Here is a 21,832-nt window from a genome sequence, read left to right as displayed (position 1 = left end):
TCAATCTGGACTAGTGACGCTAAGTCATCTATCGTGAGAAATAGTTTTTGTGGTTGTGGCGAACAATACGCGTATATGATGACTACTACTGAGGTAGGGCACAGCAGGAATTTCCTGCACAGCAAAATAATACTGTTCTCAAGCAGTATTGTGTTCCTGTTGGTGAGTAAGGTGACCAGAGCTGGGGGGATTGGGGATTGGGTCGGCAACGCGCTTGCGATGCTTCTGGTGTTGCAGGCGTCTATAAGCTACGGTAATCGCTTACCATCAGGTGAGCCGTACGCTTGTTTGCCGACCTAGTGACATAAAAAAAAATATGAGGCGGTCAGCTAACGTGGTCCGTGCGCAGCGGCGGGCTGCGCGGCGGCGGGGCGCGCGCAGTGCCCGGGCGGCTGGTGGGGGGCGCGCGCCTGCGGGCCCTGCGCCTGCGCCGCGCGCGGCCTGCACCCGCACTGCGACGCGCGCTCCGGCCGCTGCCGCTGCAAGGTACGATACAATACAAATACTCTTTATTGTACACTCATCATTACAGCCTATACAGTCCACTGCTGGACATAGGCCTCCACAAGTTTACGTCAAAAATAACGTGAACTCATGTGTTTTGCCCATAGTCACCATGCTGGGCAGGCGGGTCGGTGACCGCAGTACTGGCTTTGTCGTACCGAAGACGCTGCTGCCCGTCTTCGGCCTGTGTATTTCAAAGCCAGCAGTTGGATGGTTATCCCGCCATCGGTCGGCTTCTTAAGTTCCAAGATGGTTGTGGAACCTTGTTATCCCTTAGTCGCCTCTTACGACACCCACGGGAAGAGAGGGGGTGGCTAAATTCTTTAGTGCCGTAGCCACACAGCACTATTGTACACTATCAGAGAAAAATTTTACACCGTAAAAGAAAATATATAGATGTGTACAAAAGGCGGTCTTATCGCTAAAAGAGCGATCGCTTCCAGACAACCTCTAGCATGAAAAGGACACAAGGTACGAACACGTGCCGCCATTTAGCGGCCGGAGGCTAAACGATTCGTTTTTCGAGTTGGAAACTGGATTACAGTTACTTACTCATGTATCTTTTTTATCGGCTGAATACAAAAGATAGCTCCCCTTTTACTCCTTCGCATGCAATAATATTTGCTTCCGATTTTAGTAGCATTTACGATGTTTTACGATATTTATCAAATTTGCGATGCCGTGCGATGTAAGTGGAATATAAAAGAAACGGGAACTACAAATTTGATGCACTTAGTCAAAAAAATTTTTTCTTATAACTCATAGACTTTCTTTAGAAAGATTTATCGACATTCACTGCTCGTCCGAAATTAAACCGACATAGCGTCTAAAAACACTCATTTTCTTCATTTCTTTTCCACTCACCTTTACTCGCTTTCTCTCTCTCTCTCTCTCTCTTTCTCTCTTTCTCTCTTTCTCTCTCTCTTTGCCATTCTCTCCCTCCCTCTATATTCCTATCACAATACTAATTAATTTGTATATTACACATCAGGAAAACCACTACCAGCCGGCTGGCTCCGAGGAATGTTTTCCGTGCCAGTGTTACGCGGCGGGTTCGCTGAATGGCTCGTGTGCCGCGTCCGGGCAATGCCACTGCCGTAGCGGTGTCATCGGTCGAGCCTGTGACTCCTGTGCTAATGTATATGCAGAGGTCACACCAAGCGCTGGATGCAAAGGTACTATAACTCTATTGTTTTATTATATAATAACGTAGTCCGTAGTCTATGAACGCTTGCAATAATAAAAGCATTGCTAACACATTGCGACCTTTGCTCCACAGGAACATAACACCGCTTGGAAGGAGTATTATTAACTGTGGTATTTTGCAAGGTTCATCTACTTCCCCAGTCGAGCTGCTCCAAATTTGGAGTTAAATAGATCCTGACGTGCTCTACCTAAATGAAATAGGGCAGAGGGTCCTAAACTATGGGCAAAAGAGTATTTTTTGTGATACAAAATACTTACCAATTTAAACTCTACGGTTTTCGTTTATTTCGACCCCCGAAAAACCGATTTCGACTCTCGGTCGTAATTTACCACTTTGGAAATTTATGCACTAGGGCATATCACGCAATTAAATGCAAATGTTAAGATAGTATAATAAATTATAAATACCAGATGATATGCATTAGGACTCCCCTAAGTTTCAGAAAAAAATCAAATAAATTCACGTTCGTCCCCCGTTTAAAAGATGCTTATGGATTTAGGAAAATATAAGTAGTAGTTCTATTGTATACAAAATTAAAAGAAATTAATATTTAATCAGAACAGAGAACCGTGAGAAATCAGTGATTAAGATTTTTCGTTTTTCTAAATGAATGTTTTGAACTAATTAAAAAAGTTGTCGAGGAAATTAGAAATTCGATTTAAATTTAAATCGCTTTAACCAAGGAGTTTGTGTAGTTTATCGGAGTTTTCATTTCTTTTTTTTTCAGTCGTATACGATGGGTGTCCGAGATCCTTTGCGGGTGGAGTTTGGTGGCCTCAAACCAAGTTCAATATCGAAGCAATTACAGACTGCCCACCGGGTAATTCAACATTTTAATTAATTTACAATTTTTCACTATAACCGCACTTTTTCTTATATAAGCGTCATGTACAGGTTCAAGTGGCAAAGCAACTCGCATGTGCGATGAAAAGCAAGTTGTTCCATGGCTCGAGCCAGACATGTTTAACTGTACGTCTTCCACGTTTCTTCAGTTACGGAAGCAGGTCAGTACGCTCGAACCTCAATTATTAGATTGTCAAAACGTAATGTTTTTATAAAATTGATGGTAACCTTACTATTTGAATACATGTATGCCTTTTTTTCTTTTGGTTCACTATACACTATGACCTCCTAATAAACGAGTCGTTGTTAGTCTCATCTCGCTTTTTCTTTTGTTTGTTAATAGTTAACATGTTTGTTATTCATCATTTTTAATTTACAATATTTCGGAACTATCGCGAGAGAGGACACAGGTGTACTAACTTATCTTTTTTTCATAAAATGAAACAACGCTTTTAAGTGACAAGAAATACAAAAGAAAATGCCATCTACGTCATATAAGTTTACGCATTCCACCGATAGATAGTGACACAGTTCTTTTTGTTAAATTTGAACATTTCATATAACACATATTAGTAAGCATCAAAGTAATTAATAAATTATAATTTTTAGCTACACAAAATAGAAACAGGTGAGCTGCAAGTGAACACGTTCGTGGGCGTGCGGCTAGCGGAAGAACTAGCATCAGCGTGTGAGCGGACGACAGTACTCTTTGGAGCTGATGTACTGGTGGCCAGTGGGTTGTTGCAAGAATTACTGCGGTACGAGCTGAGGCAAGCGGGGCTTAACCTTACGCACAGCCAGGATAAGGACTACGTGCGGGTGAGTCCTGTTCCATACCCTACTAACTTTGAATTCTGCCAACAATGTATCATCCCACAGCTGGGCACAGACCTCTTTCTCCACATAGGAGAAAGATTACTGTTGAAGCCTGTGCTGCGGTGGTTAGGGAAAACTGGGTACCCGAATGCTGGTTAATAAATGGACAGTCCATTATACATACATAACTATGGACGGCACGAGGTCGCGAGTAAAAAAATAGTAGTACTGACGACTCGGCGTCATGGTAACATCAGGCGCGCACGTACTCCAACAATTACGTACTAACTTTAGCAGGACGTAATTGGTTCAGGTGGCAAACAAGCGTTCGACTCACCTGTAACCTGTTAGTAATCAGTTACCGTAGCCTATAGCACATAACACCAGAAGCATCGCAAGCACGTTGCCTACCTTACCCCCAACCCTTCCCAGGAGCTCTGGCCACCTTACTCGCCACAGGAACACAACACTACTTATGAGCAGTGCTACATGTATATCGGTGATGTTCTATAAGGTTGAGGTATTCCCCAGTTGGGCTACTACAAATTTTGAGCAGGATATTTACTGCTGTGTCCTACCTCGATTAATGAATATATTGGTGTACATGTGTGAATAAATTGATATACCATAAGTATTTTCTATTAAATAAGTTTAAGAGGCTATTTAAAATACACATATGTGAAATATAACACAAAACAACAAAAAATAACACAAAACAATAAAAATCGTAATAATAAGAATATTAGATATGTAGTCTTTCGACTGAATTGGAAGCTGCTTTCCTATATTTGCAAGGCACGGGCGTAGGTTATACTCGCACTCTTTACAATACTATGTAGGTAGTACTTAAAATGATTATAACAAAATTGTAATGCGAGCCGATCCAATCTATCGTGTGGCATAGGGAGTAACTCAGAGCAGTGCCTAGGACTTGCGACCCAGGTGTAGGTTTAAGGAGATCTCCTTTGAGATGCGCATCAACGCTCACCTTCACTGCTCGAGTTATCCGCCATAATATGTAACAATTAATTCGTATGCACAAATTAATTATCGAATGAGTCTAGGTTAAGCTACTAGCAGGATACAACAAATGTATCGTGCCAAGCCAGAGCCAAGACTGCCTTAGCCGAGGTAACACCGTTCGTTTTATACATGTCAGAACAATTCGAGTAATATAATAAATGAGGGTAGGTGACTATCGAACGATGTGCTAGGTGGCGCGATCGTTGCATCTGTTGTTTAATAATTCCTTTCTAATTGCGTAAGACAGCGCTAATGCCGACAGATATAATAACGTGGAATGGTTTTTGACTAATAATAAATTAAATAAAAAACAAACAAATGTATGCAATTTCTTTTACTAAATCATACCACTTCCAATTCTAATCAATCTATGCTTTTCTATAAAACTAGTTAACAACAGTACAAAGTATTCACAGATACCCTCTTCAAAAAAATATATTATTTTTCTGTATGCTTTGCGATTGTTGCTTTGATTCGCCGCACATCGCTATACGATTTTAGTTGTAAACTAAATTTAATGTTCTCTTATAAGTGAATATTGTATTCTTTTTTAGAATACAGTTTCTTTAACCTCCTAATTTAACGAAAACATCTCAACTCTCAACGAACTCAATGTTATTGACATAAAAAAAATAAACGTCTCTCACTCAACTGCAATTAGTAGGTTAAAATCATGTCATGGGCTTACATGCCATTATGACGGATACAATACAAAGAAAACATTCAACGTTTTTACACTCGACTTATATGTTTGTCATGATGATAAAATAGAGATACATGTAAAGAACCAATATTTTTATTTTAATTTAATCTTTCAGAACATAATAAAATCTTCAAATACGATCTTAAATAATATGTACGAAAAAGAATGGAATCGCATCAGAGAACTAACCGAAGTTGGTGTAGAGCATTTACTGCAACAGTTCGACAAATATATCGCAGTGCTAGCTGAAAGCCAACACGACACCTACACCAGTCCGTTTGAAATCGTTACTTCAGATTTAGGTAAGAACCTCAATTTTTTAAATAACTTTAACGTTTTTTTTTCTAAGCCTTTTTTATTTATTCCATAACAAAGAAAAGTTATTAGTAAGTACATAGAGTCTTGTAGATTGGCGATCGAATTCATCAATTTTGTGATTCAAGTATTTTTGTAATTATAATTTTCTTTATGAAGAAAAGTATTTTAGAAGATTGAATTTATAAGGAAAAAACAATTCCAAATGTAAATATATACTTGAAGGTATTGTTATATAGAAATTATTTCAGATCGTACACTTTGTTTACAAATCAATATTTTTTCAGTAATCGGAGTAGATATTGTAACAGCCGAATCAATTTACGGATTCGAACCTACAACATTAAACCGGTACGGTGATTCGTATACAACTGAACGAGTGGTGCTGCCGGATACTTCATCTTTCATACACTCTCCCTTACAAACGCCAGGTTATTATGGTATTAAAGCGAAGAACAAGAAACCGTCAAGTCCCACCGTTTCTTTTCCAAAGTATAACAATTACGTGAAAAGTAAAAATAAGTTTGATAAGTTTACAAGAGTTCTTCTGCCGTTAGATTTAATTGGAATTAGTAATACTCAAGGTAAGTAACTATGAAAATATATTTTTTTAATATCTGATTTATACGCCTGATTATTATGATTTTGTTAAAGTATAAAGTCACATTAGCTTGATAAGTTTTATTCTTATCATACATATAGTATTTGTATAAGATCTTACGGAAAATTGTGTACGAGTATCGCAGAAATTTGTTTACGATTTGTATGAAAAAAAAATCTTATACTAATTTTATTGAAATTGTCATCAAGGCAGAATTTAAATACTCTATTTGGAAATAATTTTCCATAATTATATATTTTTTTAATTAATTTCAACAGATAATATAGAAACAAACTACGATTCCCGCGCTGTTTTCTCATACTTGCAATACTCTCGCAACACATCCCAACTAATGCCTCTACGTATGGACGAATCCGTCACTAGACGTTGGGGTGTGAACATTACTTTGGGTTCGCCCATTTTACAAGTAGCGTTATTCGTGCCCGAATATATTTGGTACAGAGAGACGAAAGAGACTGAAGATAATTCTGAAAATAATATTGAAGATACAGAAGGTTAGTCAATTTGTTGAATGAAAATCTTGATATATAACCAAAGTTTTAATTTTTTTTTTGGGTTGTCTGGAAGAAAAGACTAAATGGCCATATGTCTGCCAATTGTACTATACAATCTGTAACTACCTTAAAACTATGCTTTGTGTGTGTTATGTAGTTGAAATTGACAAGAAAGTATATATATGTTTTTTTTAGTAATAAAAAAATCATTTTGATAATTACTGCATTGCTTGATCTTAAAGTTGTGCACAAAAATGTAAAATTACTATTAAAATTATCTTTTAGGAATAATGTATTCTAACAAAGGTCAGCCACACCCAAATCAAGTAAACAATCATAAAACAAATAACGTTCATTCGAAACACAATTCTTGGCCACAATCAGAAGACGAAGGTTCTAACGATAATCACGGACCAGTTGTTATTCAACCAGCTTATAAGAAACAAGAAAAGTCATACGTGAATGACAATTTTCAAGAAAATGATTCTTCATACGTTGCGGAAAGACTAGAAAATTCTGATGGGCCAAAGATCTTGGCATTGGTTATGGATAACGAAATAGCTAATAAAGATGCCAATTTAACGAAAGACATTGGGAAGAAGACATTAATATACAAGAGCTTGAATGGTGTACGATTAAAGAAACCAATTAGGTTACAGATTTGGCTCGATATTAATAGAGAGACGTTTGGTTCAAGAACTAATCCCCAATGTGTTCATTGGTCAACATTGCGAGGGTACGTGAAAATGTATTAAAACGTGTCTTTGTGTTTTTTTTTTCTTTTTCGTCTAAATTTAATATTACCTGTTCCATTAAATCTTGATTATGACATTTATTTGTATTAGTAAATTATTATAATACTTAAATACAGACTAAAATTAAAAATAGTAACATAATTATGTAGACGGCGTTATATACAAATAAAACCGTGTATTTTTATTGTATATATCATACAATATGTATTTCATTCATAAAACAGCTTTAGGTTTATTTTTGATTAATTAACGGTCCTATTTAAGTTGAAAACCTGAAACACTTCGCTGTTATAATAGACCCATTTTGTTAGCTCTGGTGAATGGTCACGAGTCGGTTGTCACACGGAAATTGACTACGACTGGTCGCCGTATTCCGATGAACCCTTACTCATTAATTGTACCTGCAATCATCTCTCTACATTCGCTGTTCTAGTCGACGAAGTGGATATTGAAGTAAGTATACAAATCTTTTATTAGCAAAACAAATTTATAAGTAAAAAAAAAAAACGAGTGTCCTTTAGACCACACGACTGAAGTAAAACTTCTTTAGCAAAAGGCCTGCACAATAGGCCTGATAATATCTTATTAGATATACGAAACGTAACTGGCTATCTATGAGAGAAAAAGAGAAAAAAAGTGTGCTCAAACCTCTCTCTCGCTCCGTTTGCCTTGCCCGATCACACTTTTCGTAACGCTCTCGATGTTTTACTCCAAAAAAAATTTACTTATATAAAAAATAATATGGCTCATAAATGTATTAATTAGCTTGAAAAATACTTAAAATTTTACATTCCAATCTTATAGATTGAAGATCCACATTAACATTAATATCCAAATTTAACATATGTTAGTTAGATATAATCTGTATTAAGTTGGATTGATTAAGAATTAAATTTCAATCAGCATACTAATCTCTTTCTAACCAATTTGTATGTTACCATGTTTGTTAACTTTTGTTTGTCAGACTATATTTACTTTATACTGCAGTAGTTTTGGTAAAATTTGTTTACAACTATACTTAAACTACTGCTTCTATTATATTATTTTTTGCGTATAGGTAAAGCATAGGTATGAAATTTACTAAATTTGGTTTAATTAAATTTAATTTGATTATTGCCTTTCGTTTGTATCCAACTTGTATACATATTTTTTTTTAAGTTACAGTAGTCACTATAGTTCGTTCATGTAAAAAAAAGTAACGACTCATCGCTGTCAAGTAGCTTAGCTTCGCTCTTAGACAAATTAAAGCGTAATAAATTAAAACTTCTGTGTTAGCACGTACAGCAACTCAACTACTCATTTTGAATAAGCTAAAACTCACTCATAAACTCACTATTTTGTCAATACGAATATGCTATAAAATGTCCATTTTAAATTTTCTCGTAGTTCATCCCGGAGCCGTCAATGCTCGAATCGGTAACATCATACACTGGGTTCAGTATTTCGTTACCGCTGCTAGCTTGGACTTGGCTGGCGCTCTGTCTCATGCGTGGCGGCGCTGCCACCGTTTCAAATTCCATACATAAGCACCTAATCTTCTGCGTTTTCATGGCTGAACTACTGTATTTGATCGCTATGAAGGCAAGGAACTCGCTGGTACAAAATGAGGTAATTGACATTTTCATTATATTGGTTTTGTATAAGTTACGGTACCTAATAAATTAACGACGCCGCGTTGGCGCAACGGTTACAGCCATGGATTGTACCTGTTGCGCTGGCGGTTGCGGGTTCGATCCCCGCACATGACAAATATTTGTATTGGTCATACAGGTGTTAGCCGTGGTCTGGGTGTTTGTGCAGTCCTTGTGGGCCTCCCCACCGTGCCTCGGAGAGCACGTTAAGCCGTCGGTCCCGGTTGTTATCATGTACACCTGATAGCGATCGTTACTCATAGTAGGGAATATATCTGCCAACCCGCATCGGAGCAACGCGGTGAAATAAACTCTGATCCTTCTCCTACATGGGGAAAGAGGCCTATGCCCATTAATGGGATATTACAGGCTGAAGCGACGGTAATCGCTTATCGATTACCATTTGTAAAAAAAAATAAAAAAAATTAGTGTACTTTAGACCACACGACTGCAGTATCAATTCTCCACAATAGGCCTGTACTGTGTATAAGATATACGAAACGTAACTGGCTACGAAAGAAAGAGAGAAAGAAAATGTGTGCTCGCACCTTTCCGTTTCTCCGTTCGCCTCGCCCCATAACACTTTTCGTAAAGCTCTCGTCTCGCATTCACGAGCTTACTCTCCTAGTCGAGCGTGCGTAAAGAAGATTAACTTCGAAAGGCGAGTAATGTATATCGTTCGCTGGGTGCAGTTCGCGTGCCGCGTGGTGGCGATGGGGCTGCACTACTGGTGGGTGAGCGCGCTGGCGTGGGCCGCGTGCGACGCGTGGCAGCTGCGGCGGCTGGTGCGCGAGCTGCGCGACGTGAACCACGGCGGGCTGGCGGCGCAGCTGGCGGCCGCCTACGCCGCGCCCGCCGTGGCGCTGGCGCTCGCCGCCGCGCACCACCAGCACCAGTACGGGAACGCGCTCTTGTGAGTCGCCGCTGATAGTGTACTAGTGGCCACGTGGCAGCTGCGGCGGCTGGTGCGCGAGCTGCGCGACGTGAACCACGGCGGGCTGGCGGCGCAGCTGGCGGCCGCCTACGCCGCGCCCGCCGTGGCGCTGGCGCTCGCCGCCGCGCACCACCAGCACCAGTACGGGAACGCGCTCTTGTGAGTCGCCGCTGATAGTGTACTAGTGGCCACGTGGCAGCTGCGGCGGCTGGTGCGCGAGCTGCGCGACGTGAACCACGGCGGGCTGGCGGCGCAGCTGGCGGCCGCCTACGCCGCGCCCGCCGTGGCGCTGGCGCTCGCCGCCGCGCACCACCAGCACCAGTACGGGAACGCGCTCTTGTGAGTCGCCGCTGATAGTGTACTAGTGGCCACGTGGCAGCTGCGGCGGCTGGTGCGCGAGCTGCGCGACGTGAACCACGGCGGGCTGGCGGCGCAGCTGGCGGCCGCCTACGCCGCGCCCGCCGTGGCGCTGGCGCTCGCCGCCGCGCACCACCAGCACCAGTACGGGAACGCGCTCTTGTGAGTCGCCGCTGATAGTGTACTAGTGGCCACGTGGCAGCTGCGGCGGCTGGTGCGCGAGCTGCGCGACGTGAACCACGGCGGGCTGGCGGCCGCAGACGGAGCTCGGGATATTTTTTAATTAACAATAGCTGTATTTGTTGTAAAATGGACTTTAAAACTTTTTCCCAACGGCAATTAATTCATTCAAGAGCTTAGAATACACCATACTTTTTTCTATTAATATTTAATACTCAAATATATATTTTTGTGGAATGTACTCGCTTTGGGAGCGGTGCTAGCATGTCTCAGCCGTCGGCGCCGCGGCCACGCAGAGACCTATTATCAGCGTTAGATGAAAATTATAAATAACAGAGTTCGAACTGCGGGAGTCAGGACTTTTTTATTTGGAAATTTTCTCCTTTTTAAGGAACTTTTTTAAAATTCCCTAAATGTTAAAAGTTTTGGAGTTAATAACAAAAAATAAAATCCCTTTTTTGAAACTCAATTTGAAGAGACGTAAACTTTTGTAATTTTTTGTGTGCTAAAAAATTGTCCCGACCTAATTTTCTAGATCGAATGAAATATAGTTCATATTTTTAGGAGATTTATCTCTATTTAACATATTTTTGCACTTGTTAACTAGACATTACACCTACCTACATTGTTCTGATTCAGCCGTTCAAGAAAATATTAAGAATCTATCATAATATAAATCGCATCAGAGGTTAGTGATTCAATAATATTAATAATCTCTGTAAATCACAGCTGCTGGGTAAGCTGCCACGAGGCAGTGGTTTGGTGGGTGGTGATCCCAGCCGCCGTGTACGCGGGCGCCGCGCTCGTGTTCCTGGTGGGTGCCACCCGCGCCGCTTTCACTGTAAGAGATCACGTGATCGGCTTCGGTAATTTGAGGTAAGTTAATTATATATTTGACATATATATTTATAGTAGGTCATTTGTTTTTGAAAGCATTTTTAATTGAGCATTTGAATTTCTCTCATTTTTTCTCATTTTTGTATACTTTTAATGACAAAATTAGAAAATATTTAATATTATGGTCTATTAAGGTCGCTTTAGCAAGTTTGGGTAGCTCCAAGAAAGTATAGGGGCAATTGGAGCACAATTTAATAAAATTATGCTTAGCTTTGGTATTTTCTGGTACTTTAATAAAACTGTGCGAGTCGTTCGAACACATTCGAGTACTCATGAAATTGTAGGTGTCTCACGAGTCTGCCGTTAAATAACCAGTCGAATATGACACTCGAGACGATAAAATATACACAAGACGCTACTATTAGTGAGTGTGGCGCCATTGCTCTAATCGAGCACTTTGGGATATTTTAAAAACTGTTTAACAAGTTAATGGAGACTATGCAGTAGGCTCGGTACGTTACTGACGCTGAATATATTGCGCCGGCTACAGCTAATGCGCTTTAGGACAGTTTAATGAAACTCCGAATACCTACTCAAGCACGTTTTCATGTAATACGTAAATTTCAGGTAATACTATAAAAAATACTCGAGAACGTTAAACTTTCCAAATTTCGTGCAATATTACAAAAGATCATTCTTCTGCCGCTTGGCATCATTAATCCTAGCTCTTATAATAATAATAATAATAATAATTTATTTCAGACGTATGTCCATATTTTTGTTAGTTACATTTTTTTTCCTTAACTATGTTAGTTTCAATAATTGTGACAAAACAAATTATACTAAATCAAAAATCCAATCAAACAACACTAAAATTAAAATCATCATCAATTAACTAAAATTCAATTAATACCGAAATTTAAATCATCACCGAATTCAATACTAAAATTCAATCAATATTATACAATATTTAAAATTAAAAACTAAAACAAATGCTAAAATTCAACCAAAATTACAATACTTAACATTAAAAAAAGAATCAATACTAAAATTCTATCTAAAATGCAATTAAAATTATTGCCGGGGCTTTCAAACTATAGCTGCCCCACTTTGCGCGATCTCTACCACCGTTCCGGGTGCGACCGTAGGCTGATGTCCCACGCCGGGCCGTACTAGTGTAAAGCTCACACGCCCCAACTAAAGCTGCCCCACTGTGCGCGATCTTTAGCACCGTTCCGGGTGCGACCGTAGGCCGATGCCCCACGCCGGGCCGTATGAGTGTAAAGCTCACACGCCCCAACTAAAGCTGCCCCACTTGGTGCGACCTTTAGCACCGTTCCGGGTGCGACTGTAGGCTGGTGCCCCACGCCGGGCCGTATGAGTGTAAAGCGCACGCCCGCAGGCTGCTGCTGGCGGTGAGCGTGCTGTGCCTGCCGCTGCAGCTGGGCGCGTGGGCGAGCGCGCTGCTGCTGGCCAGCGAGCCGGCGCGCCGCGACGCGCTCAGCGCGCTGCTGGCCGCCGCCGTGGCGCTGCACGCCGCCGCCGCCGCGCTGGGCCACACCGCGCTCAACGTGCGCGTGCGCGACAACCTCCGGAGGTACTTATTACATTCACTACCTTATAGGCCTTCTACACGGTCGGGATCGACCGCCGACCGTCGTGTTCTTGGTCGGGTCAACCAATTTTTGTATTCATTCTACACGGTCGGTGGTTGAGTCAACTTGTCAGTTCTTTTCTGGTATTTGAAGCGATGGCTCCTTGCCTTTTAAAGCAACATAAGGTGGGTTTGGCAATAACTTTTTTATGCTAAAGTGAAGACAAGTTTTTTTGGGTCTTTTCTTTGTATAAATCGCATCTAATGTCCCAAAGACATGGCAAATCACCAACCAAGGCCGTTGACATCAAACAAGTATTGGTCGGGTCAACCGTTTTCCACACTGTCCATTTTTATATCAACCCGACCAAGGACACGATGGTCGGCGGACGATCCCGACCGTGTAGAAGGCCTTTTATAGTCAAAATGACGCAGAGGACTGCCGTCCTTTTTTAACCAACTTCAAAGAAGGAAGATGTTACTCAATTCGACCGTATATATATATATTATGTATGTTCGGGGATAACTTCGTCGTTTATGAACCGATTTTGATAGTTCTTTTTTTGTTGGAAATTATATATCACAAGTGTGGTACCATGATAAGGAAACTAGGATCTGATGATGGAATCCCAGAGAAACCGAGGGAAACTTTCGAAAATCGTAGTGACGACTATTGCGTTTGTTAATTTTTTTCGTCTTATTACGTTGTACTACTTGTCGATGTAATTGAAGTAGTTTTTTTTTTATTTGCGAGCAAACACAATTATTCTTAATATACAAAATAGCAAACCCTATAGAATAACATGTGCTGTGTGGCTACGGCACTAAAGAATTTAGCTACCCCCTCTCTTCCCGTGGGTGTCGTAAGAGGCGACTAAGGGATAACAAGGTTCCACAACCATCTTGGAACTTAAGAAGCCGACCGATGGCGGGATAACCATCCAACTGCTGGCTTTGAAATACATAGACCGAAGTCGGGCAGCAGCGTCTTTGGTGCGACAAAGCCTGCGCCTGCCCAGCGTGGTGACTATGGGCAAAACACATGAGTTCACGTTATTTTTGACGTAAACTTGTGGAGGCCTATGTCCAGCAGTGGACTGTATAGGCTGTAATGATAGAATAACATATCTGTTTTATTTTTAGCTTTATTTAAAATTATTTTATTAAGTAATATAATTTTTGAGAAATTTTTTCCATTAATATTACAGTTAGCATTCGTTTCTTTTTATCAGGTCTGTATTAAGATGTCTTGGGAAGAAAGTACCGCCCGCCGATACATCTGTTATTATAAGCACAAGTGCCCAGAATCTCTCACAAGTTAACAGGTAAATACTTACAATGATACGCTGTATTATTCATTATTTTATTTTTTTTATTTTATAACAAACATAACTTTTTTGTATTAGGTCTGCACTAGCTTACCACAGTAGCACAGAGCCGGGTCGACAACTGCGGAACATCGGAATATCCGCTTCATCTACTACCTCAAGATCCACGACAAAAACCAGTTCCAGTCCTTACAGGTCAGTTTTATGATATTATTCACCATGAACTTAAACTAACATCAAACAATATAAATCTAAAAAATGCGACTTAGGTCTTGTTACTAAAAAGCAAGTTCTAGCTGATAAAACTAAAGTGAAAAGCATAACAACGACAATTAAATTACAAAAAAAAAAGAAATACAAATTTTAATTGAAAATATCAAAGGCTAATTACATGGAATGTAAAAAAGTAATAAATAATCTTTGACGGTTAGCAGGAAAGTGGACATAAGGTGCCAATCAAACCACCAATTGCGAATTCATGCGACGTTTCGATCCTTTAATGGACCATCATCAGGCATCTACAAAATATAAACATTGAAGAAAGTTGTACAAACCAATTAATCCATAACAACAACAATTTTTTTTTCTTTTTGTTTTGTTCACTTTCCTGCTAACCGTCAAAGAATACTTATAACAAATGGACACAACGATAAACAAAGTAATAAATAATGTTTCAAATTTACCCAAGCATATTTTTATATCACACCTTAGCTATTACTATATAAACGTACGTAGTAGTAAATAAAATTGAATGAACTCCTATCTTTTATGTAGTCGTAGTGACGGTCAACTTCGCCACACAAGTACGTCCACTTCCAACTACAACACAAGTGCAAGCGACATGCCGGCTTATTTAAGAGGATTCGATTCTTCGTTACATACGAAAAAAGATGGTAAGAGTTTTAAAGTTTATCGAGAACGAATTTATGATTTTTTTATATTTTTCATTGTTTTTTAACTATAGAAGTTATGTAGCTCTAGTCCCCTATTGTTCACTTTTGGATACATAATAATGAAATACTATATTATTCTATACCTTTAGCACCTTGCACTAAAAGTAAACTACGATTTTTTAAGTGGTAATGTATAACTCAATTCGAAACTCAAGGTATTTATAAGAAGCGAAAAATATTAAAAACTCGCAAGAACGAATTTGATAAGACAGTAAACTGCCAATCATATTGTTGTAGCCGTTTTTAATAATTTGTCCGTCCCTGGTTTTGCTTACTAGCAATAGATTTCTCACAAAATTCCACAATCCGTATGGAATATACATTCAAATTTTGTCCCTAGTAACCCCCTAAGTATTACATTATTTACTAACCATTAATAAACAATGATTGCGAAAATGATTGTATATAATTTTAATTTTTGGTAAAAGCGAATAAGTCGTTAAAGCACCTTTATAAGAAAAAAATAGTGTGCTTTAGACCACTAACTTGTATCTCCGTTTCAACTTCAATTCGCCTCGTCCGATCACACTTTTCGTAACGCTCTCGTCCCGCATTACCAGCTTACTCCCCAAGTCGAGCGTGGGTAAAGAAGTTTAAGTTCAATAATGATGAAGCACTCGTTGATGATCAGATGAGAGCCGCCGCCGCAAGTCTCGAGGGGACGCGGAGGGCACGGAGGGCACGGACAGCGAGAGCGAGGCGTCGGCGCGCAGCCTGGAGCTGGCGTCCAGCCACTCGTCCGACGACGACGACTCCGCCTCGCGCCGCTCCGGCCGCCCGCCCGCCCTCCGTGCGTACACCGCCACTTACTTTTTTTTTTCGAAATGACAGTAGCTGTTGGCCCTACTGGCCTTTACAGCGTCACCGGTGGGAGGGGCCGGGCACTTAGGCAACCGGCCGCGAAGGAAGATGTGGGCCCTTTTCGGCGGGCACGGGGGTGACGTTCGTCCTAAGGGTGTCTCCTAGCGAGATCGCACCTCGGCTTAGAACGTCGTCGTGATACACACTTTCCATTTTTAAAAAAAAACGAGGCGTTTTGCATAGTAACGCAGTTAATGAGTTCATAGTTTGACTAGCCCGTTGGCGCAGTTTGTAGTGACCATGCTTTCTACTCCAGGGGTTGTGGGTTCGATTCCCACCCTGAGTCTGGGTGTAATGTATATATTTATTTATATATATATGTATTATTTATAAGTATGTTTATAAGAAAAAAATGTAGCTATACCAGTCGGCTGTTACCTATAACACAAGCATTAAGTTGCTTACTTTAGGGACAGACGACCGTGTGTGTATTGTGTAGATATTTATTTATTTATTATCATCATCTACATTGTATATTATATGATTCATCATCAAACGATTGATTTTCTTGGTTCTTTTTCTTGAAGTATGTTTGTATCAGAACGAATCGTATATATATATATATATAAACTGCGTATCAGTGGATATAAATCGTTAATCAGCCATTTCACATTTCGATCCAATTCAATCAACTTTGTACCTAAAGTTGAAACACTTTTAAATTATGTTATCTACAAGATTGTGAACATCGCACCTTTTGTCCGATATCTTTCCTAGCCTAAAAACGCATTCTGGTTTAAAATACACAACACATTACAAAGCCGTGTAATTTTATTACAACCTCTTGTCGATATTTTTGTGGATGACTACTATTCCACTAAATGCGTCGATTGGTGTTACAGGAGATCGAGGCACTAATAGCACAGGAGGAAATTACCTACCCAATATCACAGAGGGAGCACCCCTGGCCATCACACCAAGATGGCCTTCCCATATTCGAGAAGGTAAAATTTACTATTATTTATTACTTTAGCCTATTTTCATAAACAGTACACATCAGGTAGTATATGATTCAGCCTATAACATTTCACTGCTGGGCATAGGCCTCTTTCTCCATTTAGGGGAGTCGGAGCTTAATCCACCACGCTGCTCCACTGCGGATTGGTGAATATATTCCCCACTATGAGTAATAATCGTTATCAGTTGTCTATGATAACATCCAGGTTTGACTGCTTAACGTGGTCTCCGAGGCACGGTGAGATGACCCACATGGACAGACAACTGGACCGGAAATAAATATTTGTACAAATACAATTATCCCGAGCGGAAATCGAACCCCAATCGCCGATGTGTGAACGCCTCCTCGGTACACGCCCCCTACACTAGAGCGATGTCACTATATAAAAAGTATGCACCTACCATCATTTTATTTTATTCTAGAAATGAATCAACCAGAAATGAATCGTTGGTCACAAGAGACAGGGTCAGAAGAGGGAATGAATCCTGGACCCGCGACACCGTCTCCAAACCCTTTGCCCAATCCTGACTTAACATCGGACGTGTACCAATTGAGTCGACATCGGCTAAAACCTTCAATATTGGAAAATGTCCATGACACGTATGTGGCCAGCGTGGACGCATCGAGGCTACCACTAGATAACAGGTAATATAATATCGCGTATCAAAAATTAAAATATGAATTTTAAGTATAGTATACATAAGTATTTTTATTTTATAACAGACATCAATATTACTTTCCTTAAGATTACTTACTTAACAGCGTTTTTCCGTCCTATTTGATAACCAAAAAATTTATATAATTATCGTTGAATCTTCCATTTTGTTTTTAATGAGCGTATTGTATTGTAGATACGGTGTAATGGACGATGAATTGATGTATGGAGTCATGCCAAACGATACCGAGAAGCAAATTCCTTACGATCCAAATTATCCAATATCGCCAACAATGTACAGACTACCCACAAATCCATATGGTTCCAAAACGTATCTATCTTCACGGACATCTGACTACGGATATAGCCCAACTAAATATTTGAACACTGATCCCAGTGTTTACGGATCCCGGGATTTCCGGGATTCGACTGTCACAACAAGAGAGCACGATGGCTACCCTCCACGGGATTTCCGAGATTCTGGGATTGCTACTATGTTAAAAAATGATTATCAGAGGAAAATGGAAGGACATTATGATTACAACGAGAGAATGTCGGACGGTTCGGAGAAACACCATCCCCACGATAAATATCTGTTCCCATATACAGGTTTGTATTTTTTTTTCCATTTTTGTGAAATATGACGTATTGTGTTGCCACAATAATAATACTTTTTATAAGTGTTACTAGTAGTAAAACATTTTTTATAGATTAGAATGTTTGTACACAAAAACTTTACAAGGAACCATTGTGAAACTTTCCTTCTAATATTCCTATCAATCACAGTCGATTAAGCTTTCACAATCCAAAGACAAAATGCACACGTGTGAATTTTTTATTTAATTTTTTTCTGTTTAAAATTTTATTTTGTGTTAAATATTTATTTGCTGTTAATATGATAGGCATATATACAATGCTTATTGAGGAGCTTTGTGTTTGTTTGCTTTGATTAGCGGAGGAAGACCATATTAGTGTGCGTGGTACGCAGTCGCCTCAACGTCTCAACACTGATGTTCATACAGGTAATTTATTGCTATTAAAGTCAAACAATGTAGTTTTATCTCTATAAATAAGTATTTAATACGATCTACTGGTACGGCAATTACTAAAAAACTAGAATATTTTGATATATTTTTATTTTTTACATTAGTTATATTACGAACAAGCTCTGCCCCGAGGTTTCACCCGCGGTTAATATGGGAAAAAAAATACTTACTAAAATATAACTATTAAACCATTACTGTGCAACTTGGTAAATTTACGAAGGCGCGCGGCGCGACGCGGCTTCGTTTCATTTGATCTCACATTATCTTCAAAACTATGTGCCCAAATTAAATTTTGGAGATGACTAAATTTATCTTCATAAGATTGCCTTGTTGATGAAGTATTTTTCTTTCGTATGAATTTATATGTCTGGCTAATAATACCGTTTACGCAGCACACGCATCAGAAGCTATCAAAAAAGATTATTTTTTCCCATTTTCGTAATGAAGCTTGATGTTAAGTATCTTATTGCCTTCCTCGGTAAATAAAATGGACTATCCAACATAAAAAGAATTTTTCAATTCGTTTCTGAGATACGTATAAACAAACAATAAACAAACTTTCAGCTTTATAATATTAATATAAATAAAGATTTAAAAAAATATATGAGAAAACTAGGATAAATTCTGATGAAGTTATAATTACTTACTATTGAAAAAAAGAAAAAGGAATGAAATTTGTGTTAATAATATGAAACTTTATAGAAATGTAAAGCGCATTCTGTTTTAATGGTATCTTACAGGAGAAGTCCCACAGCAAATGGGTGCGCCGCTAGCTAGCATGGGAGAAACTAGCGAGTAAGAAAATTTATCGTAATTTACCCAATAAATCATTGTACACAGCATGATTTATTTTAAAAAAAAAATATTGCATGCTTTCGTAACAAATTTTCCAAATTTTTTGTCACAAGAATATCATATGTCATTAACAGCCTTGACGGTCTTATATACATGTTGAGAGATGTCTTAGATACAATGGTGGGAGATTACTACGATAATGTCTTAACTTTTCGTTCATGTCAACGCCGCTATTCATCACTGCTATCGCTGTGTGCGGTTACGTGGTGCGGTGCGCACTGCGCACGCCGGTTGACTGACGCTTCATTGTAATAGGTTATATTAAGTGGCATTTCATTGTAATTGGTTATATTTTAAAACATAAATACGTTACGTATGATAGAAAAAGAGACAGAATGCTATTCTGTCTTCGTTGCACAGCACACCCATCGATCGTCATGCCTCTAGCGGCCGTAAATTGAAAATAAAAGCGCAACCATTAACCCGACCTACCCCAAATACTGTAGTTGCACAACGTGTGTATAAGACCGTGGCCTTGACTTAGAAGCTAACACAATACATACAAACATCATTACTACACTAATTGTTAAATAAATTATATTCCTCAGTATACTAACATATACATAGTCTTTTTGTGGGAAAAGGACTTAGCCATGAAATAGTTCATATCAATATACATATACATTTGATAGTTTTTGGTCATGATCTAAATATATCTTCTGATAAATGAGATACCTGCTTATGAGATTTATTTAACCATACTCATTATTATGAGTATGCACTTGCAATAATAAATATCGCTAATGATAACAATAATTGTTATATTATTATATTATCTGTGACATGAATATATTTTTAAACGATTCCAAAATTCAAATAAATGCGATAAAAAAAGAAGCATGATAGACTAAACATAATGTATTTCTAAACAATGTTTAGATGGTGGAGGTTGTATGAGAAACACTCATTGTAAAATCATCTTTTGCTTTGCTAACCGGTGGTGTTGCCGCGCTCGTAATCATCCGCAATCACCGTAGGGAGGAGGTAAACTATAAATATGTAAGCATGTAACGTTCGGATTCACACAAATGCACTGTACATTAAACAGGAGACTATATCATAATCATCGGAGCTATTTTAAACTTTCAAATGACTTTATTACTCATAACCTTAACTTATGTTTGCCATCAAATAAAGCAAATGAGATTAAGTATTTTTATCTTAGATTGTCTTGACATTGTAACTTCATAATTATTTTTATTGTAATTGCACTTTTTAAATTTTCAATTCACTTAATATATTCAGATACGTATTATAAATCACTATCACATGTGAATCCGAACATTTTTTTTTGTATATAACTATAGTTAATTAAGCATTATATTATTTTTAAATGTTTGTAAATTACTTAGCATTAAATACTTTTAGAGCCAACATAATTTTGTATGGTAAGGATATAGTTATAATAAGTATTAGGATACGAAAATATATATAATTATATATAATTTTTCAATATTATGCTATATTTTTTGGTAGATATTATAAATACAGGCCATACCTAAAACCGTACTGAGTAGTCGCCTAAAACACCTACGGCTTGCGGATTCGATTCCCGCTCAGGACGGATATTTGTATTAGTAAAAATATTTCTTTCCGGTTTGGATACTATTTGTGGGTCTCCCCACCGTGCCTCTGCGAATACGATAAGCCGTCGGTCCCGGTTGTTATCATAAATACCTGATAGCGATTGTTACCCATAGTAGGGAACATATTCGCCAACCCGCAGTGGAGCAGCGTGGTGGATTAAGCTCCAATCCTTCTCCTACATGGTAAAAGAGGCCTATACCCAACAGTGGGATGTTATAAGCTGAATGAATGAATATGAGGGATGTTTGTTTATGTCATATGACAAGAAAGAAAGAGAAAAAATGTGTCATTCGCAGTTTACAATTTTGTTAACTTTTTTCGTGACGTAATATTTGTTTGGGTCCCCATGACTGTTACGCAGCGTAATTTATGTGAAAGGGATTAAAAATAATGTTGCTTTACTAATGTTTTTAAAAACGATCCTAATATATCATTAAATAAATTATTTTACAGGAAATCTACTACTGAAGATGATGCAGAAACGCGAGTCTGAGACCACATAGTACAAGATTTCCAATGAATCTCAATTAATTATTTAATTTATTTTTATTGTCTAATTGTATATTAATATGTAAAATTATTTTAGCTGTTATTTCTGCGAAGACTGTCATAATATCTCAGTGCTCACTGCCATAAAGTAGGATAGCGGCTGTTTATTTTAAAATATATTGTCTATGCTTTAAGTAGATTAAAATTATATAATACGAACATTACGAACTTCTAATATTTACATCCACCTCTGCAGTAAAATGCTCAAATAGGTAGAAAAAAATA

The 21,832-nt window shown here is 38.6% G+C and overlaps 1 protein-coding gene across 1 annotated transcript in view; it reads left to right on the top strand.

The window, feature by feature from the left end:
* LOC123654496 (protocadherin-like wing polarity protein stan) overlaps nucleotides 1-21,551 on the top strand; it is a 50,728-nt gene extending 29,177 nt beyond the window's left edge. Inside the window, exons 30-53 of the mRNA XM_045590396.1 lie at nucleotides 350-486; nucleotides 1,496-1,679; nucleotides 2,439-2,531; nucleotides 2,606-2,715; nucleotides 3,164-3,373; nucleotides 5,212-5,398; nucleotides 5,699-5,995; nucleotides 6,291-6,527; nucleotides 6,813-7,263; nucleotides 7,594-7,735; nucleotides 8,669-8,890; nucleotides 9,606-9,826; nucleotides 11,114-11,260; nucleotides 12,624-12,818; nucleotides 14,048-14,140; nucleotides 14,222-14,338; nucleotides 14,918-15,036; nucleotides 15,728-15,886; nucleotides 16,800-16,901; nucleotides 17,338-17,560; nucleotides 17,767-18,179; nucleotides 18,524-18,592; nucleotides 19,357-19,411; nucleotides 21,512-21,551. Coding sequence (XP_045446352.1) covers nucleotides 350-486; nucleotides 1,496-1,679; nucleotides 2,439-2,531; nucleotides 2,606-2,715; nucleotides 3,164-3,373; nucleotides 5,212-5,398; nucleotides 5,699-5,995; nucleotides 6,291-6,527; nucleotides 6,813-7,263; nucleotides 7,594-7,735; nucleotides 8,669-8,890; nucleotides 9,606-9,826; nucleotides 11,114-11,260; nucleotides 12,624-12,818; nucleotides 14,048-14,140; nucleotides 14,222-14,338; nucleotides 14,918-15,036; nucleotides 15,728-15,886; nucleotides 16,800-16,901; nucleotides 17,338-17,560; nucleotides 17,767-18,179; nucleotides 18,524-18,592; nucleotides 19,357-19,411; nucleotides 21,512-21,551 — 4,223 coding nt within the window. The remainder of the gene's footprint in view (nucleotides 1-349; nucleotides 487-1,495; nucleotides 1,680-2,438; nucleotides 2,532-2,605; nucleotides 2,716-3,163; nucleotides 3,374-5,211; nucleotides 5,399-5,698; nucleotides 5,996-6,290; nucleotides 6,528-6,812; nucleotides 7,264-7,593; nucleotides 7,736-8,668; nucleotides 8,891-9,605; nucleotides 9,827-11,113; nucleotides 11,261-12,623; nucleotides 12,819-14,047; nucleotides 14,141-14,221; nucleotides 14,339-14,917; nucleotides 15,037-15,727; nucleotides 15,887-16,799; nucleotides 16,902-17,337; nucleotides 17,561-17,766; nucleotides 18,180-18,523; nucleotides 18,593-19,356; nucleotides 19,412-21,511) is intronic.
* The last annotated feature ends 281 nt before the right edge of the window (nucleotides 21,552-21,832 follow it).

Source organism: Melitaea cinxia, chromosome 6 (assembly GCF_905220565.1).
Source record: "Melitaea cinxia chromosome 6, ilMelCinx1.1, whole genome shotgun sequence".
NCBI classification, from domain to species: Eukaryota; Metazoa; Arthropoda; class Insecta; order Lepidoptera; family Nymphalidae; genus Melitaea; species Melitaea cinxia.
This window is presented reverse-complemented; position numbering and strand designations above follow the sequence as displayed.